This window comes from Aptenodytes forsteri, unplaced genomic scaffold, assembly GCF_000699145.1.
Source record: "Aptenodytes forsteri isolate BGI_AS27 unplaced genomic scaffold, ASM69914v1 Scaffold183, whole genome shotgun sequence".
NCBI classification, from domain to species: Eukaryota; Metazoa; Chordata; class Aves; order Sphenisciformes; family Spheniscidae; genus Aptenodytes; species Aptenodytes forsteri.
Window position 1 is genome coordinate 2,316,216 of NW_008795918.1, and position 23,422 is coordinate 2,339,637.

The 23,422-nt window shown below is 43.0% G+C and overlaps 1 protein-coding gene across 1 annotated transcript in view; it reads left to right on the plus strand.

Moving 5' to 3' along the window:
* Positions 1-20,722, plus strand: part of SATB2 (SATB homeobox 2) — a 114,624-nt gene extending 93,902 nt beyond the window's left edge. The window contains exon 9 of the mRNA XM_009284677.2: positions 19,615-20,722. Coding sequence (XP_009282952.1) covers positions 19,615-20,070 — 456 coding nt within the window. The 3' untranslated portion in view covers positions 20,071-20,722. The remainder of the gene's footprint in view (positions 1-19,614) is intronic.
* The last annotated feature ends 2,700 nt before the right edge of the window (positions 20,723-23,422 follow it).

Sequence of the window (23,422 nt, forward strand, 5' to 3'; positions counted from 1 at the left end):
TTGCCCTCTTTTCAGTATTATTAGCCTGTACCTCACTGTTTAGTTTTACATTCAGAGCTTTAAAAAGAAACATTGTCTTTTTTCCTCTATTCCATTAGATTTTTCCTGTCAGCCATATATTAATCCATTTAATCAAGTATTTTCCTGTTTCTGAAATAAGGAATGTCTATAGTGGAAGCTCAGTGCACAAGAAATCCCTGCACACTTGATTTGTTTGTTATTGTGCTGAGGAGTCATAAAACGTGAGCCCTGTGGAGCTCTGTGACATGGCTGTGTTCTCTGGCAGCATCGGGTGTGACCATATGGACGTGCCAGAGCATGGATTTTCCTTCACATGCTGGTTGCAGAGCATCCACGCTACACCTACATGTTGCTGTACGTGCAGGCTGAGCTTGCCACAGCCGCTCGCTTGGTTTTTAAGGAAATTCAGGTGTGCACTAAGTGACTCTCTCTCCCCCCGTTCTGTGCAATGTGGTGTAATCACAAAGTGCTGCTGTGGGACTAAGGAAAAGACCTGTGAGTTTGTTGCTAGCTGGATACCACAAGGACATCACCTCTGATTTACGGAGTGCCTGAGCCACAGGTTGCTGGAGGACGGGAGCGTGTGTTGGAAAGCATTATTATATTTTTCCCCTGTTCTCAGCCTCTTCCACCACCATCAGACGCAGGATCCTGGCTGGACCTTTGATCTGGCCTGGCCTGGCTCTTATGTAGATCTGTTGGACAGACTGCATGCAGAGTAGTCACTTTGCAGCAAGCAGTCCTCATGCTTCTGTGTTTAGCTTCCTACTCTGCAGAGGTGAGGGTACCCTGTCTTACTTTCCATCCCTCCCTAAATCGCACCATTCCCGGGCTGTTCACTGGCATTGGACCTTTCTGGAGTGTTAATGCTGAGAAGTGCCTACAGCCGCTTCCCATTGCCAACCAGGGATTCGGTGTTTGTTACAGATGTGCTGGGACACAGTAAATCTAATTTCTCTCCCTTCTCCCACTATTCGTCTGCTGTGTCCAAGGTGACTACTCCAGAGAATAACCATCTTGCCTGGCACTTTAATATAGTGCTAATTCATTGTTAATTGCTGGGGCAGAGAAACCTGACTCAGTTGGGAAAACGATGAATCAAGCTGTTGTCTCTGGAGTGTTGGGGTGGATAAGCTGGTTCTCTGGAGTAATGAGCCACCGCTGCAGCAAAGTACCTACTATTCAGAGAGCAGGGAAACCTTGCCTTTCATTTTCTACATAGCTGACAGATAGATCTGCTGAAGCTGGTAGGTACATGTTGATTTAAGAGCAGTCAAATGTTGACTTTAGAGAAACAGGAATGGTTTTCACATGCTTTCTGATACACTGTTGCTTTTGTCACTTTTTAAAAAATTATGTCCCTCTGCCCTTTTTTTCTCAGAGGCTTTGATTTAGACAAATCTGGCAATTTATAATAGTTCAGATCTTAAATCATGGAGGAACATTAGTAAATAAAAGAAGGCATAGTAGAAAGCTGTAGGAAAGCTCTTTTGTATTGTGTGTTCACTGCAAACATTGTGGTCTCTCTTTAAATATGTGGAAAATAACATACCACAGAAGTAAATTAAATACTAATTTTGTGATTTTGTGAGGGGTGGTAGGGAACAAATATTTTAGAAATGACAATGAAATACAAAACAGCAGAACATGGAGCCCTCGTAAAAATGGGTCAAGGCAAGTGGCAATGGCAATCCAATGAAACTAATTTCATATTCTCTTTCTAGAAGTAATAAAGAGGGGAATGAACACCACAGTAGTGCTTTCTAATGAAATATCTGATTCTAAACAATGTCTTAGAGTTCAGGGGTCACACAATGCATAGCATGCAGATGGAAAAAACAGTGAGACTTAAAATTTCTTTTCTTAAAAATAAAATTAATTAATAATAGTTAGGCAATCATAGATGATGAGTGAAGCAAAACTGTTATTCCATAGGGGAACATGGTGTGCTTAATGATCTATAGGACGATGTGCACAGTGAGTTTTTCCTGTGTTTGTGTGGGTTACAGCAGGGGTTTTTGCATACTGGAAATCAGGACTGAGTTGTCTGGGAGACTTGGACAAAAACTACTTTCCCAAACCATGCTAGCTCTCTGACTTTGGTGCTTACTGTTTTATCTAGACAATTTTTTTTGTGGGGATGGTGTGCTTTGTGATTCATTCTTAATGGCTGCGCCCTGATAATTTTGCTTTTTGATCATTTCTCTGCACCCAGAAGACAAGACCATAGATGGATACCCACTGCTTTTTGATTCCACCAGCTCCTTATTCCATGGCTGGTTATGATGTCTGCTCAGACAGGGGTGGTCAAGACTGGTGAGACAACTTGTACTCAACAAGCCCAGATGGACTTTTAGAGATATTTGTATCACAGGTTTATTCATTCCACTCAGAAAGCTCAGAGCTTTGGTTTGGGTGGGTTGGAGCTGGAATATCTATTTTGTCTTTGATTTAGAACTACAGGGGGAAATGCATGTCAGAAAGAGATCTGTGAATTTTGTGAGTAGAGAATATCTGTCTTCCTCAGTTATTACGTTATCTGGAGTTCCATTGTCTCTCTCTCATCAAAATTAGACAACAACAGTCAATTTCAGTATCTCCTTTCAATCTAAACCATTCAAAAACCACTGAAAAAAATGTCAAACTGTGCCACTTCTATTTCTGTGCAGTATTAAAGCTGAAGGCAATATATATTGCAAATGCCACTTACTGTGCATTTATCTCTGTCGTGTGTGTGTCTGCTTTTGGGTGGGGGTAAGAGACTCTCTTTGAAGAAAGCAGTACATGCAAAACTCTCAGAGGGCTTCCACCTCTGAACTGTGTTCTCATACTGCTCCGGTACCCACGCCCTGCAGCCAGACATGCTGTGTTTTGGAACAAAAGCTGTGGCTGTGCGCTCTGGTTTTCCATCCTTTTGGTGCACACCATTTTCCTGACGGGCCACAGTAGCTCAGGAGCCTTGCATGAGGTTTGACAAAGGCAACAGGAGCACATATCAGACAACGAACCCCTTACATCCAACTCTGAGGTGTCCAATAAAGCTTCTTGTGATTGATAGTTATCACAATTGCACTGGAAATCCGCTGAGCTTTGACTGCTATAGCCAAACATGCCTACTGTGCCTTCTCAGCTGTTTCTGTTTAGTGTGGATATCTAACGTGGCTGAAAAGTGCTGCTGATTTTTATTAACTTTAAGCCTGCAATTCCCCTTGAAATGATAGTGGGGAGCGTACTTGCAATTAAAGCAAAACTGCTTCTGTTCTGAAATTAGTTTAGGTTTAGTACTATTCCATTTAACCCTAGAAATGGGAGATCAAGTAAAGTGGATAGTTTTGGGTTTTTTCTGAGGTGGCAAGTTTAGTCTTGTCAAAGTAGTACATCCTTTCCATATTTGTTCAGACTCCTGGAACTGTGAGGCCACCTCAGTGCCACCTGCTCTGGGACAGCTTTCATTTGATCCAGGATCAACCGAAGACAGGGCAGGAATGAGGTGGGACTCTTAAGCGAGGGAGCCCTGAGGGCATGGCTGGTGTTTTTCTTCACCAGCTTCTTACAATGAAGACGACTGTGAGGGTACTGACACCACGGTGGAGGTAAAGGCCGTTCCTGGGGCCGAGGACGCGTGCGCTGTCATGCAGGACGTGCTCCCCTGTTCGAGGCAGAGGCGGTTCTGCCCAGATGGCGGCTTGTGCAAGGCTGCCCCAGAGCAGCTCTGCTCAGGCTGCCCCGGCTCCTGCTGGGGGATGCTCCAGGGAGAAACTCCGCTTAAAATCTGAATGTGCAGATTTAGCACTGCGGAGACTTGGCAGTAATCGGCAGGGTGGTGGTTTGCGTTGATGTTGCTCTGACAGGTCGTCTTTTTAGCAAATGACATCACTGTAGCTCTGGCCCCTGTCGTCTCACCCTTTTGCCTTTCACACACAATTTGACCAGATTTAGCCCTCATTTCTTCCAGTCCTGGCCCTCTCATAAATGCTAAGCTGCCAGCGTTGTAAGGAGTCGTAGTAGGTTGAGGATGAGCAAACATCTAGAGCAAGATTACTAAATAAAGCTCTTTAAATTCACATAACCTTTGAAGCTTGCCGGCTGGCAGCAGGCAAATCTTGAAGGCTGAAAAGACACTAGATGAGCCTCTGTTCCATTTACGTTTGAAAATTTTTGCAGTTAAAAGTGTTGCTCTTTTTAATTTCATTTTAATGCTCCCTAAATACTCCCTGTCCCTCACACTTGTACATAAATGATAATATCAGGCTTTAGAGATATGTAAATTTTTATAGGCTACTGGCCTTATGGAACATTTTGTTCTCGGGCTCCTTACAGAAATCTTAGGATAAAGTTAGAGCCCTGGATCATTGCAGCTGGCCTTTCTGTGCAGATAGGCAATTGTAAAAATTACATGGGGAGGGAAACAAGATTGTATTGTGCTACCAGAGCACAGGGACTGCTTGTCCCCCAAAGATCTCCGAGAGCGAGCGAGATGCTCTTCCTCCCGTGTTGCACGGCATCCCCCAAGGAAATTGTGCAGCTTCTGGGCAGTGCTGGGAGTTAGGCTATCACAGAGCAGGACATGGATGCTCGGTCTTCTTGCCCTGGGCCAGTCTTTTTGGAAATTCATTGGTGTGGACTTTTCTTTTTTCTTCTTTTTTTTTTTCTTTTATCATTGCAGCTGGCCTTTCTGTGCAGATAGGCAATTGTAAAAATTACATGGGGAGGGAAACAAGATTGTATTGTGCTACCAGAGCACAGGGACTGCTTGTCCCCCAAAGATCTCCGAGAGCGAGCGAGATGCTCTTCCTCCCGTGTTGCACGGCATCCCCCAAGGAAATTGTGCAGCTTCTGGGCAGTGCTGGGAGTTAGGCTATCACAGAGCAGGACATGGATGCTCGGTCTTCTTGCCCTGGGCCAGTCTTTTTGGAAAGAAATTCATTTGGACTTTTCTTTTTTCTTCTTTTTTTTTTTCTTTTTTTTCCCCTGAATGGTTGGAAATACTCAGAGACTGTAATATGTGCAGGGATATGTTTTTTTCAGGGTTAGTATGCTGTGTATGTTGTTCCATGTTTGTATGGACTTCTACAGGAATTGCAGATTGAAACGGGAAATGTTTTTGTGTGTATGCACTATTCTCACACATCAAGTATCCAGAAGTACAGTAGCACATATTTTTTCTCACAGTCATCTATGCTTACAGTGTTTCAAAGAATATTCCAAAATATCTTGGCACAGACAAAGTGAAGCTGTTTGCAAGATCCCTAGCTGTGGAACAACAAAGGCTACATTCTCAACACACATCACACATGACTTTTATTAAAGTCTTAAACAAAAATCAGACAATGTATTTAGAAAATTGAACTTCACCATTTATGATGCTACTCACATTGTGAAAGGAAGTAGGTATCCCCTTGTGCCTCCTTTCCAATGTCTTTTCCCCTAATTCTACTCACTTCTTCATGTTTCAAATTAGAAGGTAAAAATCTTATATTTAAGTACAAATAAAGACATTTTAAAACCAGTAATTTGGGACTAACTCGCATTGTGGTGCCTAACTTAAAAGGGACTTGCTGTTCAGAAACGAAGGCATACAAGCACATAAAAGGTGCCTCTGGTGGAACATTGAGAAGTTTGAAACTTCTAAAATCATTATTAATGTCTTACCATTACATATGGCAAAAAGGATGTGGTAAATCACAGAACGTATCCTGGATATTACAGACCCAGCCGTCTCATTAACTTTGTGTCAAAAAACATTCCTTGGTTTCCAGTTTGGATTAAATTTAGTTTTATGCTATTTGTACCATCATAGTACAAAATAATGTTGACACCCTTGAATTTTCTAGTTGCTTTTTCCTCAAATTTACGGTTTGGATCTCTACATTATGCTCTTACTAGGCCATGCCCATTTGATGTGCTGCACTTGAATCCAAGGCATGTGGGCAGGGAGGATTGTGAAGAGCCCTCTTCCTTCCTGCCACAAGTCCCATCACATGGATGTTGAGGAAGGCAAGCATGTTCTGCAGAAAGGCTTAATGCAGACCCATAGTTGTTAGGGGCTTTTATGAGAGTTGTGAGTCTAAGTCTTTTGGTTAGGTCTGGAAAACCTTGGTCTTCTCAATCTTGCTTGCAAAAAGCTTGGCAACCTAGATTTCTTTTTACTTCTTGGGATTCTGGTAATTTTTAGATTTGAAACATGCAGAGTATCGCAGAAGTCCCTTGTGCTACCACAGGATACAACGAGGAGTTGTATCCTGCCCATGACAAGTAAGAGCTGGCTCCTCTTTCCGTGCTGTGTTGAGGGAAGCTGCGGTAGCAACTGCAAATCCATCCAGTTGTAGCAGAAAGAAAGAGACACACTAAAATTCCAGGATTCAACAGGCCCCATAAAAAGATCTGTCTGGACAGCACTTCACTAGTTAAGTGCTAAGTTATTATTATTATTTATTATTTATTTCCTCTTCTATTTTTCCTCTTACTGAACAAGCAGGAAATATCTTTGTTCTTTCATCTTAGAAGTGAAATAAATGTATTCCCTGCAGCATTTGAAATTTTAATAATCCATAATAAATAAAATCATATCTAATAACATAACTGCTTTCAATTGGCAATGCGATCTCCTAGATGCATTGCAATGGCAGAAACATAAATAGTTGCAGCCTCTGAAAGCCTACTTCCTATTTGCTAAATATACTTGGCTTGCTTTAAATTCCTTTGTGTGCAGTCATTAATACAATCCTCTTTGACAGCATTTAATTAAAGTGCTTTTCTCTATTAAATTCATTAAAACTTTTTTTTTATATACAACTGTTTCCCAGACACTGAATGTTAAGGACCTGTAGGCCTCTCTTTAAATAACTTCTCTCTCCTTGTTGTAAATTGTTAATTAAATTTAACTTAGACTGTTTAAAGATGGCTTGGAAAAGAAAGCCAGATTTCACGATATGGTCTCAATCATGTCTGATTTTTTTTTTAACACAATTTTTTCCATGTAGTTATAGACTGCGTATTATATTGTTTATGAATGTTGCTGTACTTTCAGCTGGAACCAAGCAAAGAAATACCCTAAAAAGCTCATTTCCATCTCACTTCAAAAATTTCCATCTTTTTAGTGCAGTTTCTTAGCCTAAGAGTATTTGCATGGGGGAGTAAGGAGGGAGGAGCTGTTTAGTATTAATAGATTATTGACAGTTTAATGTCTTGGCACCTAGACAGCCCATAAGGTATAATAAACAGGAAGCTGTCTGATGTGAGCGCAGTCAATAGCGTATTCAATCAGAACCTTTCAGTTAATTGCTGGTTGACCTCAGAGATTTCCTTTAAGTGAAACTGTCCTTCGCTCAGATCTCATCTGGGTTTCAGGGTTTAATTTGAGAATGCCCTTTCCATATGGTAGCTTGTGCATGCGTTCCTGGCTGGATTTTTGCTTTGCTCCCATGCATGGCATTCCAAGAGCCAGCATCTGCCTGGAGCTTTGCAAAACACGTAGACGTGCACTGCGTGTGTGCCACCCCTCCAAGGGCTGCGAGCATGGATGGGGATACACCGTGTAGCCGGCCTGCCAGTGGGCACCGGCACCACAGTTAAAGCAGGCAGGGTTGTAAACGGATGTCAGGGGTATTTTCAAAGCAGCTAAGCTGTTTCCCAGAGTGTTTTGGATAGAGTTAGGCACGGCTCTGGTGCCTGGGCAGGCACAGCGGCATTAACGAGACCTGATCCAGCCTCTGCAGATGAGGTGTGCCACAGCCCAACGTGGCTGCCCTGGCAGAGGGGTCGGCACCACTGCATCCATCCCACCCATGGGCACAGATTCCCCTGCTCATCTGCACAAGTGCAAACCAAGGCTCATTTGTATTTAGTTTCCCTAATTCCTGTACTTAGCCATTCTGATTTTTTCGGACTGCGTATCTTGATGAGATTTAGATAAGCTACAAAGGCAAGCAGGCAGGAAACCACACGGGCAGTCCCTGACCCTGACTAACTGGAAACCATCTGCTTATTTGGGGAGGGAACCTCCATGGAAGTCTTTTCTAGCAAGTCTGCCGCATTTGGGTTTTTCTTCCTTTCCCTCCAACTGTTGACTTTGAGCGTGTGTGTTTTCCTTAAGCGAGATCAGGGAGGGTCAGCTGCAGCAGCCCTCGTTTGCAGCAAACGGGTCTGGATTTCCCGATGGCAGCGAGTACTGCCCTATGAAGGAAATGCTTTTGTACCAGAGTGAGTTTAATGTACATTTCATTCAGTCAGGAGACCTTTTTTTGTCTCTAGATCTTGCAGTGATTGTGTCTTTTAGCCACTTACCATGCATTCAGACAGTGGTTTGCTGAATTATTACTTTTAATCTCTAATTTTTCCCTGGTTTTGATTCATTTCTGTGGTTGTCTTTGTCCCTCTATGTCAAACAAACTGCTTATGCCTTTTTAATGGCCTGATTAGCACCGTGGAAGCATGGCTGACTTGGAGTAATGTTATTCCTGGTGTTCCCTTGTTTAAATGGGATCAGGAGTAAGAATGCTGCATTGCTCTGGGATCCATTAAAGTCCAGTCCGGAGCCCTGGCTGAAGCAGGTTGTAAATTTTTTGGGTTCATGCGTACTGGAAAGGTGAGGGGAAATAGTTTTGAGATGATGCTTCCTTTCCAGGAAGATTCAAGGATAAGAGAGGCTTGGAGACGTTCTTTCTGGAGAGAATGGAACAAAACCATGGCGAGATGGAACAGAACCAAGGAAGAAATCCCAAGATACGTGTGTGCCCCTGGGGCTATCAGCTGCAACACGCACGCTTCACTCCCAGGTGTCTCTGGCCGGAATATATTCGAAAGTACTTTCTGGTTTTCAGACTTACTGGCCAAGCTGCTAATCAGTATTACATAGACCAAAGGACTCCCACATGCAATAAAAATCATAAGCTTTATTGGATTTTGAGATAGGAAAGATTCACATCCAGCTCCTTTTATAAACTGCATTACCTTTCATTCTTTCAGAGCTCCCTTCAGTACAACCCTTTGTAAATATGATGGTGAAGGAGGTAGGTGGGTAGATAGATAGATGGCTATGAGATGCTGTTCCTTGGGTGGTACAGCCTAGAGCTATAGAATTGCTTGAGCTGAGTTTAAGGGGTTGCTGACATTTCTGAAATACTGAAAGAAAAAAATACGTTGGTGCTTTTTAAGTTATTATTTTCAGTTAAAATTTAAAAAAAAAAAAGGTTTGCATCAGTTTAGAGCAACATAATGCTTTAAAGGAAAATAGCAAGAATTTGAAGAGCAAAAGTTGTTCTGAATAAAAGCAACCAGAATATGCTGTTTCATGCCTAAACAACTGCTTGAACTTTGTCAGAATATCCACCCCCCCCCGCCACCACAGGCAAACAGCTTGGCAAAGTAGACTTTATTTAGGCAATACTTTGATGCCACTCAGTCGACACGTGTGACCAAAAGAAAGATTTTTGACTGAAAAATGCCACACAATTCTAATCTTAATGAAGCAAAGAATGGTGTTTTGCATTTCTAGAAAAGCCTGGGGCTCCTTGCACACAGATCTACACAAGCTGCAGCCTTGTGTTAAGTGTGAGCTTACCCCTGCGATTATGTGTGTGTAGCCAGCCACGGGCTGAGCGGTCCACAGAGCTCCCCACAGCAGGCAGCGGCAAAGCCAGGGATGGACCCCAGGGCCGTAACAGTGTCATCCTCTGCTTTGTCCTAATACTGCCTCGCTGGCCATATATTAAACCATTTTATTAAAAATGAACAGCTGCATATTTTCCCCAACTGCATATTTTCTAGTACTGTGAATATAAACTGCAGGTGCTGTTTACTTTCCATAAAGCCTTTTTCTTCCAGCATCCAGAACCTATAAAATAGGTACAGGTCAGAGTAGTGAGACATGGAGAGCGGTAACACCAGCGTAGCTTCCTCAGTCTTCCGTATGTGTCCACCTTTTCCAGAGTGTAATCAGGAAGACAAAGGATTTCAGATCTAATTCTCCGAGGCCTCCTGTCCTCAGTGCCCTAATCTGTGCGGGAGACTGTACTTTGGTCATTTGATTTTTATTTACCCAGTTTCAAGCTAAGGGTATAATAAAGCACATTATGCCAGTTGCATGTGTGGTAATGCTGGATATTTTGCCTTTTACCATGGTAGTTGATTATAATGCACTTTTTAAGACTTGCTTTCTAAAAAAAGGAATATTTATACTTTTATGTGTTTGATTCACACAGTATAGTTTGCTCAAGTCCTGTTATTAAGTGCATTGGTGGTTACGTCTAGAAAGCAAAAAACATGCTGAGTAGTGTTTTATCAGCACAAATCTACTATTTTCACTAACCATAACAGTCAGGTTCTTCTGACTTCTAACTGCCCCCATTGTAAAAATTAGCAGTACAGTTGGGTATTCCTGGAACCCCAAATAGCCATCTGTAAGGCCCTAAAACAGTTCGATGGGACAAATAATTACCCCCCCATACACCCCCCCAGAATCCAGTGTCTAATCCAAACATATCCTTCCTGAAGTAATGCAGTGCCTACTCCTGATCTGAGTAACTGGAAAACAACATGATTATAGTGGCGCCATCCGTGCCACCATAGTTAGGGGTTTAGAGCTTGGCCTTAAGCATGGTTCTAGGTTGGGGCTTGTCAGGGAAGATCTTGCTCACGCTGCCCGCAAATACTCTTCTGATTTTCGAATGAAAAGGAGAACATCTATAGTGTTAATTAAACACTAAACAATAAAATGTAGAGGATACAAGAAGTATTTTGTCTGCAGAAAAGCAAACCAAAAAGCCTTTTGTTACTTCCTTAGTTCCTGTGGCATTCTGCCAGCTCCTCATTAGGATTAACAGGGTTGGGATGGGGAAACTCAGAATTGACCCGAAATCTTTGACAGACCCTCTCTCCAACCACAACCAAGTTCAGTCTCTATTTGGAAACTGCCAAGCAGGGCTTTACACACCGTCGCACCCTGGAGAGCCTTGCTAGGGCTGCAAGAGAAAGCACGGAAGAGGCAAGTCAGAGGCCCACAAAGCTCATGGTCCTGTTTTTAAGGTTTTGTGGTCCTTGATGCATTCACAGATGTTGAAAGTCCCACTTGAGTGGGACTCCAGTTAGCATCACCATGCAGAAGGGCAGCGTGAACGTTTATGGGGCTGTTGCTTTTTCCCTTGCAGGGGGAGGCTGCCTTGCTACCGCAGGTTACAGGCAAGAGAGGCTTGCATGGCTTCTTCGAGGCCGGCAGAGTCCTGCCTGCCTGCCAGGGGATGCAGCAAGCCAGCCCCCATGCCAGCTGTGCTGGCCATGCCCCATCCCCAGACAATGGAGCCATCCATCACCGATGCCTTCAGGAGGGAGTTTGCAGCGGCATTGTGCAACACTTCCTGGCCACGTTGGCCTCTCTGTCACCAGCACCCTGGTTTGTGCCAGCAGAAGCCAGAATGAATCTGGCCTGTTGCGTATTTATACAGTAGGTACGTGCCGGCTCCACCTGCGGGCTGAGTAGTAGTTGTTGACAACCCTTCCAGGCTGCAGCTAGGTATTTGAGAAGGGGATATCCACTGCTGGCCACAGTTACTATACAGTAAACCTAAGAATCTGGCTTAAACCAGCCAAAGATGGGAAATTCAGAGCTAATCCACTAACGTTCATCAGCATGAGCTCATTTATGCTACTCCATAAAATCAGCTAGTTCTCAGGCACTTGCACAGCAATGAAAGTTGTGCCTGTGTTTTTGTGGGAAGAGTTGAGTTAGCATTCGAGGGAGAGCAGTTACCCCAGGAAACACCGGGACACTGCTCTGCATTGTCAGAGTTTTGTGATTTATTTTTTTAACATTATGCAGACAAAATAGTGGCTATTGTGTAGGCACGTGCTGTCTATTAACAGAGTTCAGGAAAGGGAAATAAACCATGCATTACTGAAGAATAAGATCATGATTGTGGTCAAGTGATGGCAGAATTTTTTTTTCTCTTTGTCAAGCTGATTTGTAAACATTCTTCAAACAACTGTGCAGACAGCAGTGCCATGGCTTCTTGAAAGGAAAGCAAAGACAAGGAAAGATTCCTCTGCACAGATGTTTTACGGTAACCTTAGACCTGTCCAAAAGTTATCTGGTCATCTCCAGTTGTCACCGTGAGCTACGCTGCACATGTAGCCTCTTAGCAGTGCAGTGTAATCAGGCTGTAATTTATATTTTATCTCCAGTGATGATAGCTCTTAAAAATGTTTTGTGGTGTATTTGCTCTTTGATGCATGCTAAGCTCCTGTTAGCATTAATGGGTGCAGTGTGTGCCGGAGGGGGGAGACACCTTCCCCCCGCCTTCAAGTCAAGATTAATTGCATTTTGCTAATGCTTATGCTTATCACTTTGCGTGGGGTGGCAAAAGCAATGCACAACTGAAAGTTTTGTTATTTTTTGATCTTTTCTTTCTTCCTGTTGTCTTTTTAGTCACCTTTCTGACCAATTTTGACAGTTCGGTCCTGAAGAAGAATTGCAGGATGGGGCCGCTATTTCAGAGACTGGGTGTTTGTTCAGTGTCTTGCCATGTTTTCAGATCACTGCCTATTTCCTGCCCTTAAGCAAGGCGACCGCCATAAAGCAAAGGGAAGCATGTGGCAAGTGTGCTGCAAAGATGTTGAAATGAATCACTTCAACGAGCTCACATTCCAGCCTGGAAACCAAACTTGCCGTTGACTTTGGATTCTCTGTGGAACTCATTTCTCTCCTCATAGTTCCCTCTGATTCCCCTTCTGCGTGGCTCAGAGAGTGACTTGTACCTCAGAGCTGAAAGATTTAGGACTCGGAGTTTGTCTAATCCAATATTCTGGTGCCAGTGGTGGTCAGTAGCAGATGAAGGGTGATAGGAAAGGCCTGAATATTTGGGGGATTTTTTTACTGGGTTGACTGCTTTGTCTTTGCAGCTGAATAGGACCCAGGGCTGCTGGGTTACAAGTTGTTGTAGCCACCAGCTCTGGTTGGCTGATTTGGTCTGGCTTGCATGAGGTGGTGTACATCATATCACAAACGTATTATAATTATCTCTAATAACGGTGTTTACTCTTGTGAAGCAATTACTAAGCTGCATTGGAAAATGCACAGGACGTGCGGCTAGCATTTGAGCTACAAAATTAAAAGAAGCTCAGACTGAAGTTAGATGAAAGTGAACATATTTATCCATGTCAGACTTCCTACCATTTTGCACGCTCATATTGATTTCTTTTGACACGGTCTTCTTTTATTGAGTACCATATTTTTTTTTTAAATCCCTTACCGATAACAGTACCTGCTGAGGGCAATTGTAAAAGGAAACTAAAGTATATTAAACCTGCCTGGAGTCAAAATGTAATCTAACACCTGTAGTCTGCAATTTGTCATCACTTCATAGATACTGTTTCTTTTTTAATAACAGTTTTGGATTTTCCTGAGTTTTGACCTTAGGATACTGTATAATCCAAGAAAAGCAAGGAAACTAAACCACGGTCTTTAACACAGCTTTATGGTGTCAAGGTGTGAAATCAGCACTGTGAGAATAAGCCCAAAGAAAATACTTCATTTGGAGCTGCGACTAGTGCTGCAGTGTTTACCTAAATGAATGTATTTTTGGAAGGAAAAAAAAAAAGAGTAGTCTAACAACCACATTTTTAAGAGGAAAGAAATGAACACAGGTGCAAATTGTAACTTCTGCTACAGTTTCTTGTACAGACATTCCTAGGAAACCTGTAAAGTGTCTTGGCAGAGTGATTGCGTCTAATTAATGCTCTTACCCCTGCAAGCCCCAGCCTGGGGAGGCTGTGAGGGTGCAAGCCTGTTTGTGGCAGCAGCTTGCTTTGTTCTCTTCTTGTACATTTCTGTATACAAAGATAAGCTGCGAGAGACTGGGAGTATAGTGAGGGTTAAGTTGGTTGTTTGGATAGATAATCTCCCACAGATTGTTCCTGCAAGATCTGCTAAGAGGGACAGACAGTGCCTCCTTCTAGGTGTAAGATTTCTTTGTAAGGTGATGGAGGTTGTCTCTTAAGTAAACTCTTAACATGGTAGGTAGGCACTGCCTGGGAGCTCTCAGCTTTCAGAGGTGAAGTGTTGCAAATTCCAGCTACAGGTCTCGGTAAAGTGCAGCTGAACACCTTGTTTAGGCTTGTCCTCTGCCCTCCCTTTGACTTTAGCTAGTCATTGGGAAGGAGCTTTTCCAACAGGCTCGCTTACACGAAGTATGTAGTGAATCAGGTTTTGCGTTGAGTCAAACCGGTGGTAAATCCTGCTGACTCACCTTGAATGCTTGTAAGGGATGTAATAGATGACCGGTGTTAGATGGACCAAACACAGGTACTGAACCTACGTTTTGTAAAATGTGGGCATTCTCTCTGGCTTTTATTTGGGGCTCCTTAAGCAGGCTAAAAATTTGCTCTCTTTGGCATAAAGTCCTTGGTGTGATACAGTGTCATGGCTGGCTACGAGAGCAATGTAGATGTGAAGGAAAGCTAAAAAGTAAGACCCCTTCCCACTGTGGAGGAGAGAAGGCCAATCCATTCAACTCTGCTCCATGTGGGTTTGGGTTATGAGAATCGGTACTGGCCAGCACACGCCGCTTGAGGTACCTGTCGGTGCTCGCTCCGCCTGTGCGCAGAGGAAGGCAGGGTCTGTTCAACAAGGGCAGTCTCTGCTGCAAATGCACAGTCTTGTCTGCCAAGAATGTAAGATTTTTGGTGTTTCTCATAGTAAGGGGCACCTCTTCATCTCGGCAAAACTGGTCGGAAAGGAGCTCACATGACTAATCCTGTCTGCAAAGGGAAGAGCAGAACCACACTACGAAACAAAAGAGCTCGAGGTTTTCACGTAGAAATGCAGGTTTCTGTTTCTAATCCACTGCAATGGCTGTTCAGGGAACGAAAGGTGGCATTTCACAGAGTGAGTGTTGTCAGCCAGTGCCTCGCTGCAGTTGGTGCTCGAGTGCGTGTGTGTACCCCGCTCAAGCGTCCTGCTTGGCTCCCCTTAGTGACTCACCATTTTCATGTGTCTAGTTGTAGCTAGAAAGTGGGTGGAAATGGAAACAAACATCAGTAGGGTAGTGAATCCAGCCAAAATTAAATACAGTGCAGACACAGACTGCAATTACATGACGTTCATCATTCAGTTTGGGTTTGCTCACCTCTCTTTTCTGTGGGAACGTGGCTGGCCCAGTCTGCCAAAGTCAGGTTTCTTCTGCGGGAGCATCCCGAGACGTGGGGAGCAGGTACGTGTAAAACAGTGCGGTGATCCCTTCCCCCCAGTAATTCTTGGCTTTGGATTTTAGAAAGACCACAAACCCTTAGCTTATTACAAGTAATCCTGATCACTCCCGTAATGATACACTACATTATATACTCTCCTAAACTTAATCATTCAATATCTCACTTCCTCCCCTGTAGGCATGTACTATTATACTTTACACATGGCTTCCAGCTGGTTTTCATTGTGGCCTTCAAATCATATTTCAGTACAGTGCGATTTAAGACCAGTCGCTTTTATCTTTTAAAGTCAACTTCCATCATATTCGTTTTCTTGCAAGTTTTCTACCAGTGCTGGTTAATTTGTTTGAAAAAATGAGTTTGTCTGTGAGGTTAAAGTCTACCTGAATGAACCTTCATAAAGCAGCATCTTCCGTACCCGCGTTGTTGTGAAACACTGAGAAGGCAGCCATGCCTGTAGAGTTTAAAAATTAAATCTCTTGAAGGGATGGAAAAAATAAGTCCTGTGGGCATGGAAGGAAATCTATATCTTCACATTTGATTTGAAAGTAGATGGGGAGTCGGTGAGGAGGGAGGGAGGGCAAGGGAAGTCAGCTCCAGATGGTGGTGGCTGTGAAGGAGGAGGAGGCTGCCCCACCTGTGGTCGGGGAGCGGTGGGGAAGGGCACGGAGGAAGGAGAGGGGAGTGGAAAAGGGGGGCACGGTGCACCTATGCCGGGATGTGCACCCTTCTGAGCCCAGCGCCAGCTTTCTCGGGAAAAGGAAAGCTGAGCGTGGCCACTGTTTTTATCCCCTCTCTCTGAAGCCCGCCATACGCCTGGTGTTTCGTGGTAGGTCAGACCATCATTTGGGGGGTTTATCTGCACTGGAAAATGAGCTGCAGCCTGTACTTTAATCAGGGAAGATCAGTGGGGTTTCCTTCTTTGCAGTACAGAAGCAGAGCAGCACTGACCCAAAACCCGAACTGTTATGGCAGAGTGTGCACAGCAGTGCATGAAGCCAGTGGAAATTTTACCTGCAGATTTAAGAGCAGCATAATGACCCCAAAATCGGAAAATCTGGAACTGCCAAAAATAGGTGGTTTCCTCTATGAGGCTGTGGCATGCAGAGCCCGACATGAAGTAAGCAAATTGCCCACATTGACCAGTGTGTTTTACAAATGTAGTTCAAAGCAAATATTTAACAAAAAGGTAATTTAGATTTCATATTGTATCATGTGTCTCAACAGTTGATCTGTTTCCCATAGAAAAGCATGCTTTTTTGTATTAAACAGCCCGTATTATCAGAAGGAAATACAAAACTGATCACAGCCTAAACCGGAAGGAAATTCTGCACATTTATCCATCTCTCTGTATACGGGTAATCTTGTGTCACTGAAATCCTTTGTTAATGCCACTGGAAATCCAGAGCAAGCCCCCAGAAGTTAGTGAAATCATGAGATTTATGTTATAAGAGTAGCTTTAGGGTTTTGTGTTATTTAGGAAAACAGTAAGTCAAATAAAATACAACCTTTTTCTAATATTTTATGCTGATAACCCCCGATTTTACATGTTTTCTCTTCTGGAGAGGACGGAGAGGTCACTCCAGAAAAGGAAGGGTTAAGTGAAATTATTCTTTCCCTCCCGCTCTCAGCCCTCTCTTTGGTTGATTGCTTTATAGATGCTGTAGGCATCTCTTCATCTCCTTCAAATTAAACATTTTACTGCTGCTGATCCTGTATCGTTGGATTTTTTTCATCATTATATTTGATTGGAAGTCTTGTAACATTTTTCAGGCTGGATCATTTCTCATGCTATTTGTCAACTGAAAAGGGAGAAAAAGCCCACTTCCAGCTCCAACAAGAATGAACTGAGTAATTCGCACTCTTTCTGGATGTGTTTCTATCTCTGTTAGCTGCCACTTGAATTCAGCTTCTGATTAGCAATGCTACTTGAGGCTTTTCATATGACGCTGCCTGTAAATTCCCTGGCAGTTATTTATTTGTGGCCCTTTTCTTTTTTGCTGCTCTGGGCCTTACAGTGTCAGGGAACAGGACCAGAGGGCACAACAGGGGAGACAATGTAGGTAGGGGCTGTGTGACAAATTTATGGGGCTGGGTCCTTGGCCAGTGCCAGCGATGCCAGCTCTGCTGCTTTCAGCGCTCCCTGCCGATGTAGGTACAGATCTGACCCTCATCTGTAACCCCTCTATTTCAAAACGTCAGTTCTTCTCTTTGAAAACAATCCATGGACAAAAACAAAATCCTCAAAGAGCAGCTGGGTGATTCTGTTCATTGGAACATTATGCTCTTTTATTACAAGAGATGTAATAAAACATAAACCAGAATACCCGACATTTCCATTTGAGTTTCTCCTTTCCCCCAGCTCCCCGGTTAGCTCCATGTCTATGACACCCTAAGTATTTATGCGCTTGGGAGGAAAATGAATCTATTGGCACCGAAAAACGTTGCAGCGCTTCTGCCCACCAGCGGTTCTTGCCAGGAGTGTGGCAAGCCCTGCCTGTCACCGGTGGTGACACCTGCGTTTAGCTGACAATGTGGAGCTGCCATGAAGCTGCCTCCTTGTTCGGGTGCTTTCCGTCACTGTCACGAGCATCGCTCCGCGGTGGCGGCAGCAGTGACTTGTGCTGCAGTCAGCGGGACGTGCAGTTGTGTGTCTGCATGGGCCCGCCCTCGCACACACACCCGCCACTCATCGAGGCACTGGGGACGTGGCGCCGGGTCCTGCCTCCGTGACTGGTGCTGAGCAGCAGCTGGAGATGTAGCCCCTTTTTGGCCAGCCAAGTGCCTCCTGCTGCCATCAGGTGCAGCAGAAGAAAGGCAATCCCTTGGCCAGGCTGCAGGTCGGGTCGTTTTCACAGCACCTCCTCCAGGTTCGGCTCATGGGCCACACGTGTGTGGTGGGCAGTGGCTGGGGACTTTGACGTGCTTTTCAAAAACTGTGACTGGAGATCGCTGATGTTATAAGTTACTATGACAGCAACGTTTGATGAAGGAAATGAATAAAGGGCTCATCGGCACAGAGCCTTTTTATTTATTTGCATGACAGGCTGATATTCCACAGTGGACTTCCCTCTTGCAGTGATAACTGGACTAGTATAGCGTTTTACTGAGGGCTCCACATGTGTGTAAAATTCAGTGCAAGTTCTCAGCACATTTCCATTATTTATCCTTATTTTTTTCCCTTTAGAGAGCTTTAATGTAGGGTTGATTTTCTGGATGTTACAGTTTGCAGCAAAGACGTTTTCTTCTTTGGGTGAAGAGCCAGAATTCCCTCTTACTTGTGGAAAGAAATATTTATCCATATTGATTTTGTTAGCTCTGTAGCATTGAGTTCTAATAATTAATTTCTCTGCATCTGAAGAAACCTCTGGGCAAATACAGCCCTCAATCCTGTAGGGGATTTTTGCCGGTAATCTCTCTTGTATAGATTTGGTTTTAAAGAAAGCATATGGAGCTCCTCTGTATTTCTAACAATTCCGAGCAGGTATTTTTTCCTCTGGAATAAGGGCTGCACAAGGCCCTTTCTTAGTCATTTTAAGTGGCTGTTAGGAAGATTAAGAGCTGCATATGCTTTCTTTAAACTTGCCAAAAAGGAGATACTGCTGGTAAAAATCTGTTACAAGACTGAAAACCGTGTTTGCCCAGAGGCTTTCTCAGAGTGGAGCGATATAATTATTTGAACTCGGAACTTCTCAACTAGTGAAATTAATACAGATGTAATACAGAGAAATCTGTTTAAGAGGTACATTAAAGCCAGCTCTGCGAAGCAACTGAACCGACTACAATGTCGCTCTTCATAGAAGGGAAATCTTAACAAATGTCTGGCCTTTTTTTTTTTCCTCCTTTTTGTCATAAAGCAGCTGTGATGGATTTTAATGCCAAATCATTATTCATGCTAAAGTAGCACCTGACAATCCCACGTGTGATTAGGCCTTTGTGGTACTTGGCATCTTGTAGAAACGGTGAGAGTCTCTAGCCTGAAAAGACAAGAGGAAACAAGGAGCGGGGAGAAGAGGAGCAAAGTGGGAGAATGACTTGTCTGAGATGGGACAACTGGCCAGTCATCATGACCACGAGACTGTAATACCTTTTGACTTAATTTTTATTTTGGCTATTTTATATTTCTTTTTATCACCTACATTTTGTATTCATTATTTATTTTGTGGTTTTATATTTATTTTGTATCGTTAGCTTTTTATATCGCTTTCTCCTTTCAGTCTGTAGTTACTGGTGCAGCTGTCTTACAGGTAAGAAAGGTAGTGGAAAATGAATATTAATTAGTACTTCTCTTCACCAAAACAAAGTAGACCCTGTGTAAAGACCTGTACAAGTGCCCTTATCTCAAGCACTGAGGGGGTCAGCATGTACGTGAAGCCTGTCTGTTTGATCTTGTAGGTGCTGCACAGACAGCAGTCCCAGCCTGCAAAGGAGAATTCCCCACCTAGAGAAGAGGCTCCTGCTCCACCCGCTGAGGACAGTTGTGCCAAAAAGCCAAGATCCCGTACCAAGATCTCCTTGGAAGCTCTAGGTATCCTTCAAAGCTTTATCCACGACGTGGGTCTCTACCCTGATCAGGAAGCCATCCACACCCTCTCTGCTCAGCTGGATCTCCCCAAACACACCATCATCAAATTCTTCCAGAACCAACGTTACCACGTAAAGCACCATGGGAAGCTAAAAGAGCATTTGGGAACGGTGGTTGACGTGGCAGAGTACAAGGATGAGGAGCTGCTGACGGAGTCGGAGGAGAACGACAGCGAGGAGGGCTCTGAGGAAATGTACAAAGTGGAGCCTGAGGAGGAGAACCCCGACAAAAGCAAGGTGGCTCCAGCGGACATCGACCAGAGATAATGTGAGATAGGAGCGCAGAAAGCAATACATTGATCCAAGGATTTTCTGGTTTTATTTTTAATTTTTTTCTCTTTTTACTTTTTTTTTGTTTCCGTTGCGCATGATCCATGTGCGAACCGAATGAATTCAGCGTTGCCCGATCAGACATCGCCTTGACACAGACACTCGAGTGTTACACTTCCTACATTTGACTGAAGTAATCATTGTAATCACATAGGATTATGCCTTCATTAATCTTGCACTTATGAAAGGGACATCTAGCAAGTAAATGGGAAGAAAAAGTCCTATGAAATCAATGAAGGAAAATTTACAACTTTGTGTGTATATATATATATATTTACATAAAATATATATATATTAAAATTGCATGGGACGGAACTTTACAACCTGAAAGTATAGACTGTGAAATGAGTTCTTTAAAGATGAGACTTGTTTATGTATTAAAACCACTTCACAATGAGTTGCTTTGGCTTTTTGATAAACTGCCGCCTGCTCTCAGGGTGTGGTGACTATTTTTGAATTCCTATTTATTTTCTATGTTTATCCCTGATTTTTTTTTTTTTATTATTATTATATGGCTTCCTATCTGGCAACTTGATGGGTAATTTTTGAAATATGTATTTAAAGACGTAAATCAACACTGCCAAAAAAAGAAGAGAGGAAAAAAAGAGAGAAAATGGAAAAATAAATCAGGGCACCTTAAAAAGAAAACTAGTAAGTTAAAGTACTTTAAACACAATGCACACTTAAAAGGATACAGCATGTTCCACTCTCCAGACAGTCCTTTCCATAGTGAACAGATGAATTTTCATGGGATTCAGAATGACTAAAACTGAAATTCAGTGCATAGAAGACTTGTCCGTTAACGAGGTCTTTATAGAAAGAGAAGAAAGATAATGTGTTGAGATTTGATGTATGGAATTCATACTATGAACCACATTTTACTGTGGATTTTATTTACCTGTTCTCTGTTTCAGATCTTAAAATTTATAAGCTTCCTTCTTGTTGTTGCTTTTTTGTTTATACTGAGGTGAAACACACACACACACACACACAAGTGTAAAGTTACATTGGGACACAAAATGCCACAATCCCAACAGTCCTGTCCAGGTAAATTGCTGAGAGACCGAGGGTTTGCGTTGCTGACTTCCCGTTCGCCCTTCTTGCCAGCCTCCCCCGTGTTTCTGTTTTAGCTGGGCTTCCTCCGTGTCACGCGTTTTGTGCCAGTGAAATGAAGTGTTTTCAGCCGCGGGTCCCCCAGGCTGCAGCCCACCTCCAGTGCACGGCGTCCGAGGCACGGGCGCTTTCCAGCCTCCCTGCCGCAGGGGGCCGCAGGCGCGCGAGGCCCTTCACACCCATCCACCTCCTTGTCGAAGGGTTTCGCAGCGACCTAGCTAGCAGCTACGTTACATAAAGCAGAGCTAATACTGACTGACTCTTCAGTGGCATGAGCACTAAAGCTGCAATCTACTATAGCATCCACCCGTTCTGAGGCACCATGTCGAAAGAGACACCAAGTAGCATTTCCTTTTCACTTCCGTGCAATGATTTCCGAGACAAGACCTCACCTTCGCTACTCTTGCAGCTGGATTGATTTCAGACGCCTGTTCAAACTGCAGCCATAACCGTACCAACAAGGCTTCTGGTTTTTTTCTTCCTTTTTTCACATGGGCTTTTCGTGTAACCTTGACAAAGACCTCATGCAATATCACTTTGAGAGTTACTTTCTGTTTACTACACCAGGCAATGTAATATAACTGTTAATACTATTTATATATTTGAAAGGTATAAAAGGTAGGAGTTAAAAACGAAAAACAAACCTCTACGTGTAGATATTTACTCAGAACAGACAATATACAGGGAGAAGACGTTGCAATACAAGCTAATTCTAGCTGCTCAGTAACCTCTGGAGTTTTTAAGGGATTTTTTCAAAACTAATGTTTGAAACATAAGAGTATCTCTGCATAAATTTCATATACCTTTGCAAAATGATGGTGGGTTGCTTACTTAATGCCCCTTTTGCTCTTCACCCTTTGTTTCTGTAGTATGCTGCAGCTTTAATCAGAATTTCAATGGTTGCTGCTTTATGTTTCTCTCAGAGCTACTCTTTCAAAACTGTCTTCTTATCCTGTAGCTGAAATCACTCCATACGTTTGAAAGGAAACTGAATTTTGCCAAGCTACGTAAGGTTGTTCATCTGATGATGGCATCAACATTTGGTATCTTTTACACTTCAACCAAAAATTTTATTAGGTATTTTTTCAATGCTGAGTCTTGCCTTTTTATTTTTAATTTCACTGCCAATTTTGCAGTGGTTCTAAGTGAATCTGTGGGCATTTTAGCCTGTGGTCTTGCCAGAACTTTGCGAATTACAATGCATATATGTCTATTTATTCAATATCCATCATATAATATCTATTTGGAGAAAGAAACTTTTCTTGTAGTGCCTCTTAACAAAGCACAATTTTCCGCCTTTTTTGTGAAATAAAAAATAAAAAAAACAAATTGTGTTTTATTGCGGTATCAACAATGTGAATAAGGATTAACATATTGTAAATGTTCTTTTTTCCATGTAAATCAACTTTATCTTTGTTATCACTAAGTGATAATTAATTTTTAACTTATGTGCATTGTTAGGCTGTTAGAATTTTTTGGTTGTTGAAATAAAACGCATTCAATAAATATGACTTAATTTGTCAAGTAATTTACTGGGCCTTTTTTTTCTGCTGAGTTCAAGCGGAACGAGGTCTGCAAAATGGAGGGGGGCATATTTGCATATTGAAAAAGGGATTGATCGCTGTTACTGGGGTTTGAAAACCTGCGTAAGGCCCCTGGGGTCGACCCAGCTGACAAATCTATATCACCTGAGACTGATCGGTTGTGTTACTGTTTTTTTGTGTACACGTACGTGCACACACAGAGAGTCTCCGATGGGATCAGGAGGAGGGTGTGGGTGCCATCAGCCTGTCGGAGAACATACTCAAAACACACACATAAAGATCCACTTCCAGTCTGCTGTCTTCTTTTGCTGGTAGATATTTTCTGTTTATAATTAAAAAGCCACAAATGACTGCGTGTCAGGAAACTTTTGGTGCACACATGTCCATGGTTAATGGACATAATAAAAGGCTTTATTATATTTATAGCAGGGCATCCTACTGAGTGTCTAGAGGAATGCCGGAAGGATTGATGTATCTGAGAAATGTGTGAAATGATTTTGGGGAGAATACAGATAAATGGAAAAAATTGCTCAAAATTCTTAAGCTAACAAAGCGGTGAGTGCCTGGATTCAATCCTAGCAGGCGGATCACACACTGCACGTCAGACTTGAGTTGTCTAGGAATTGAGGTAG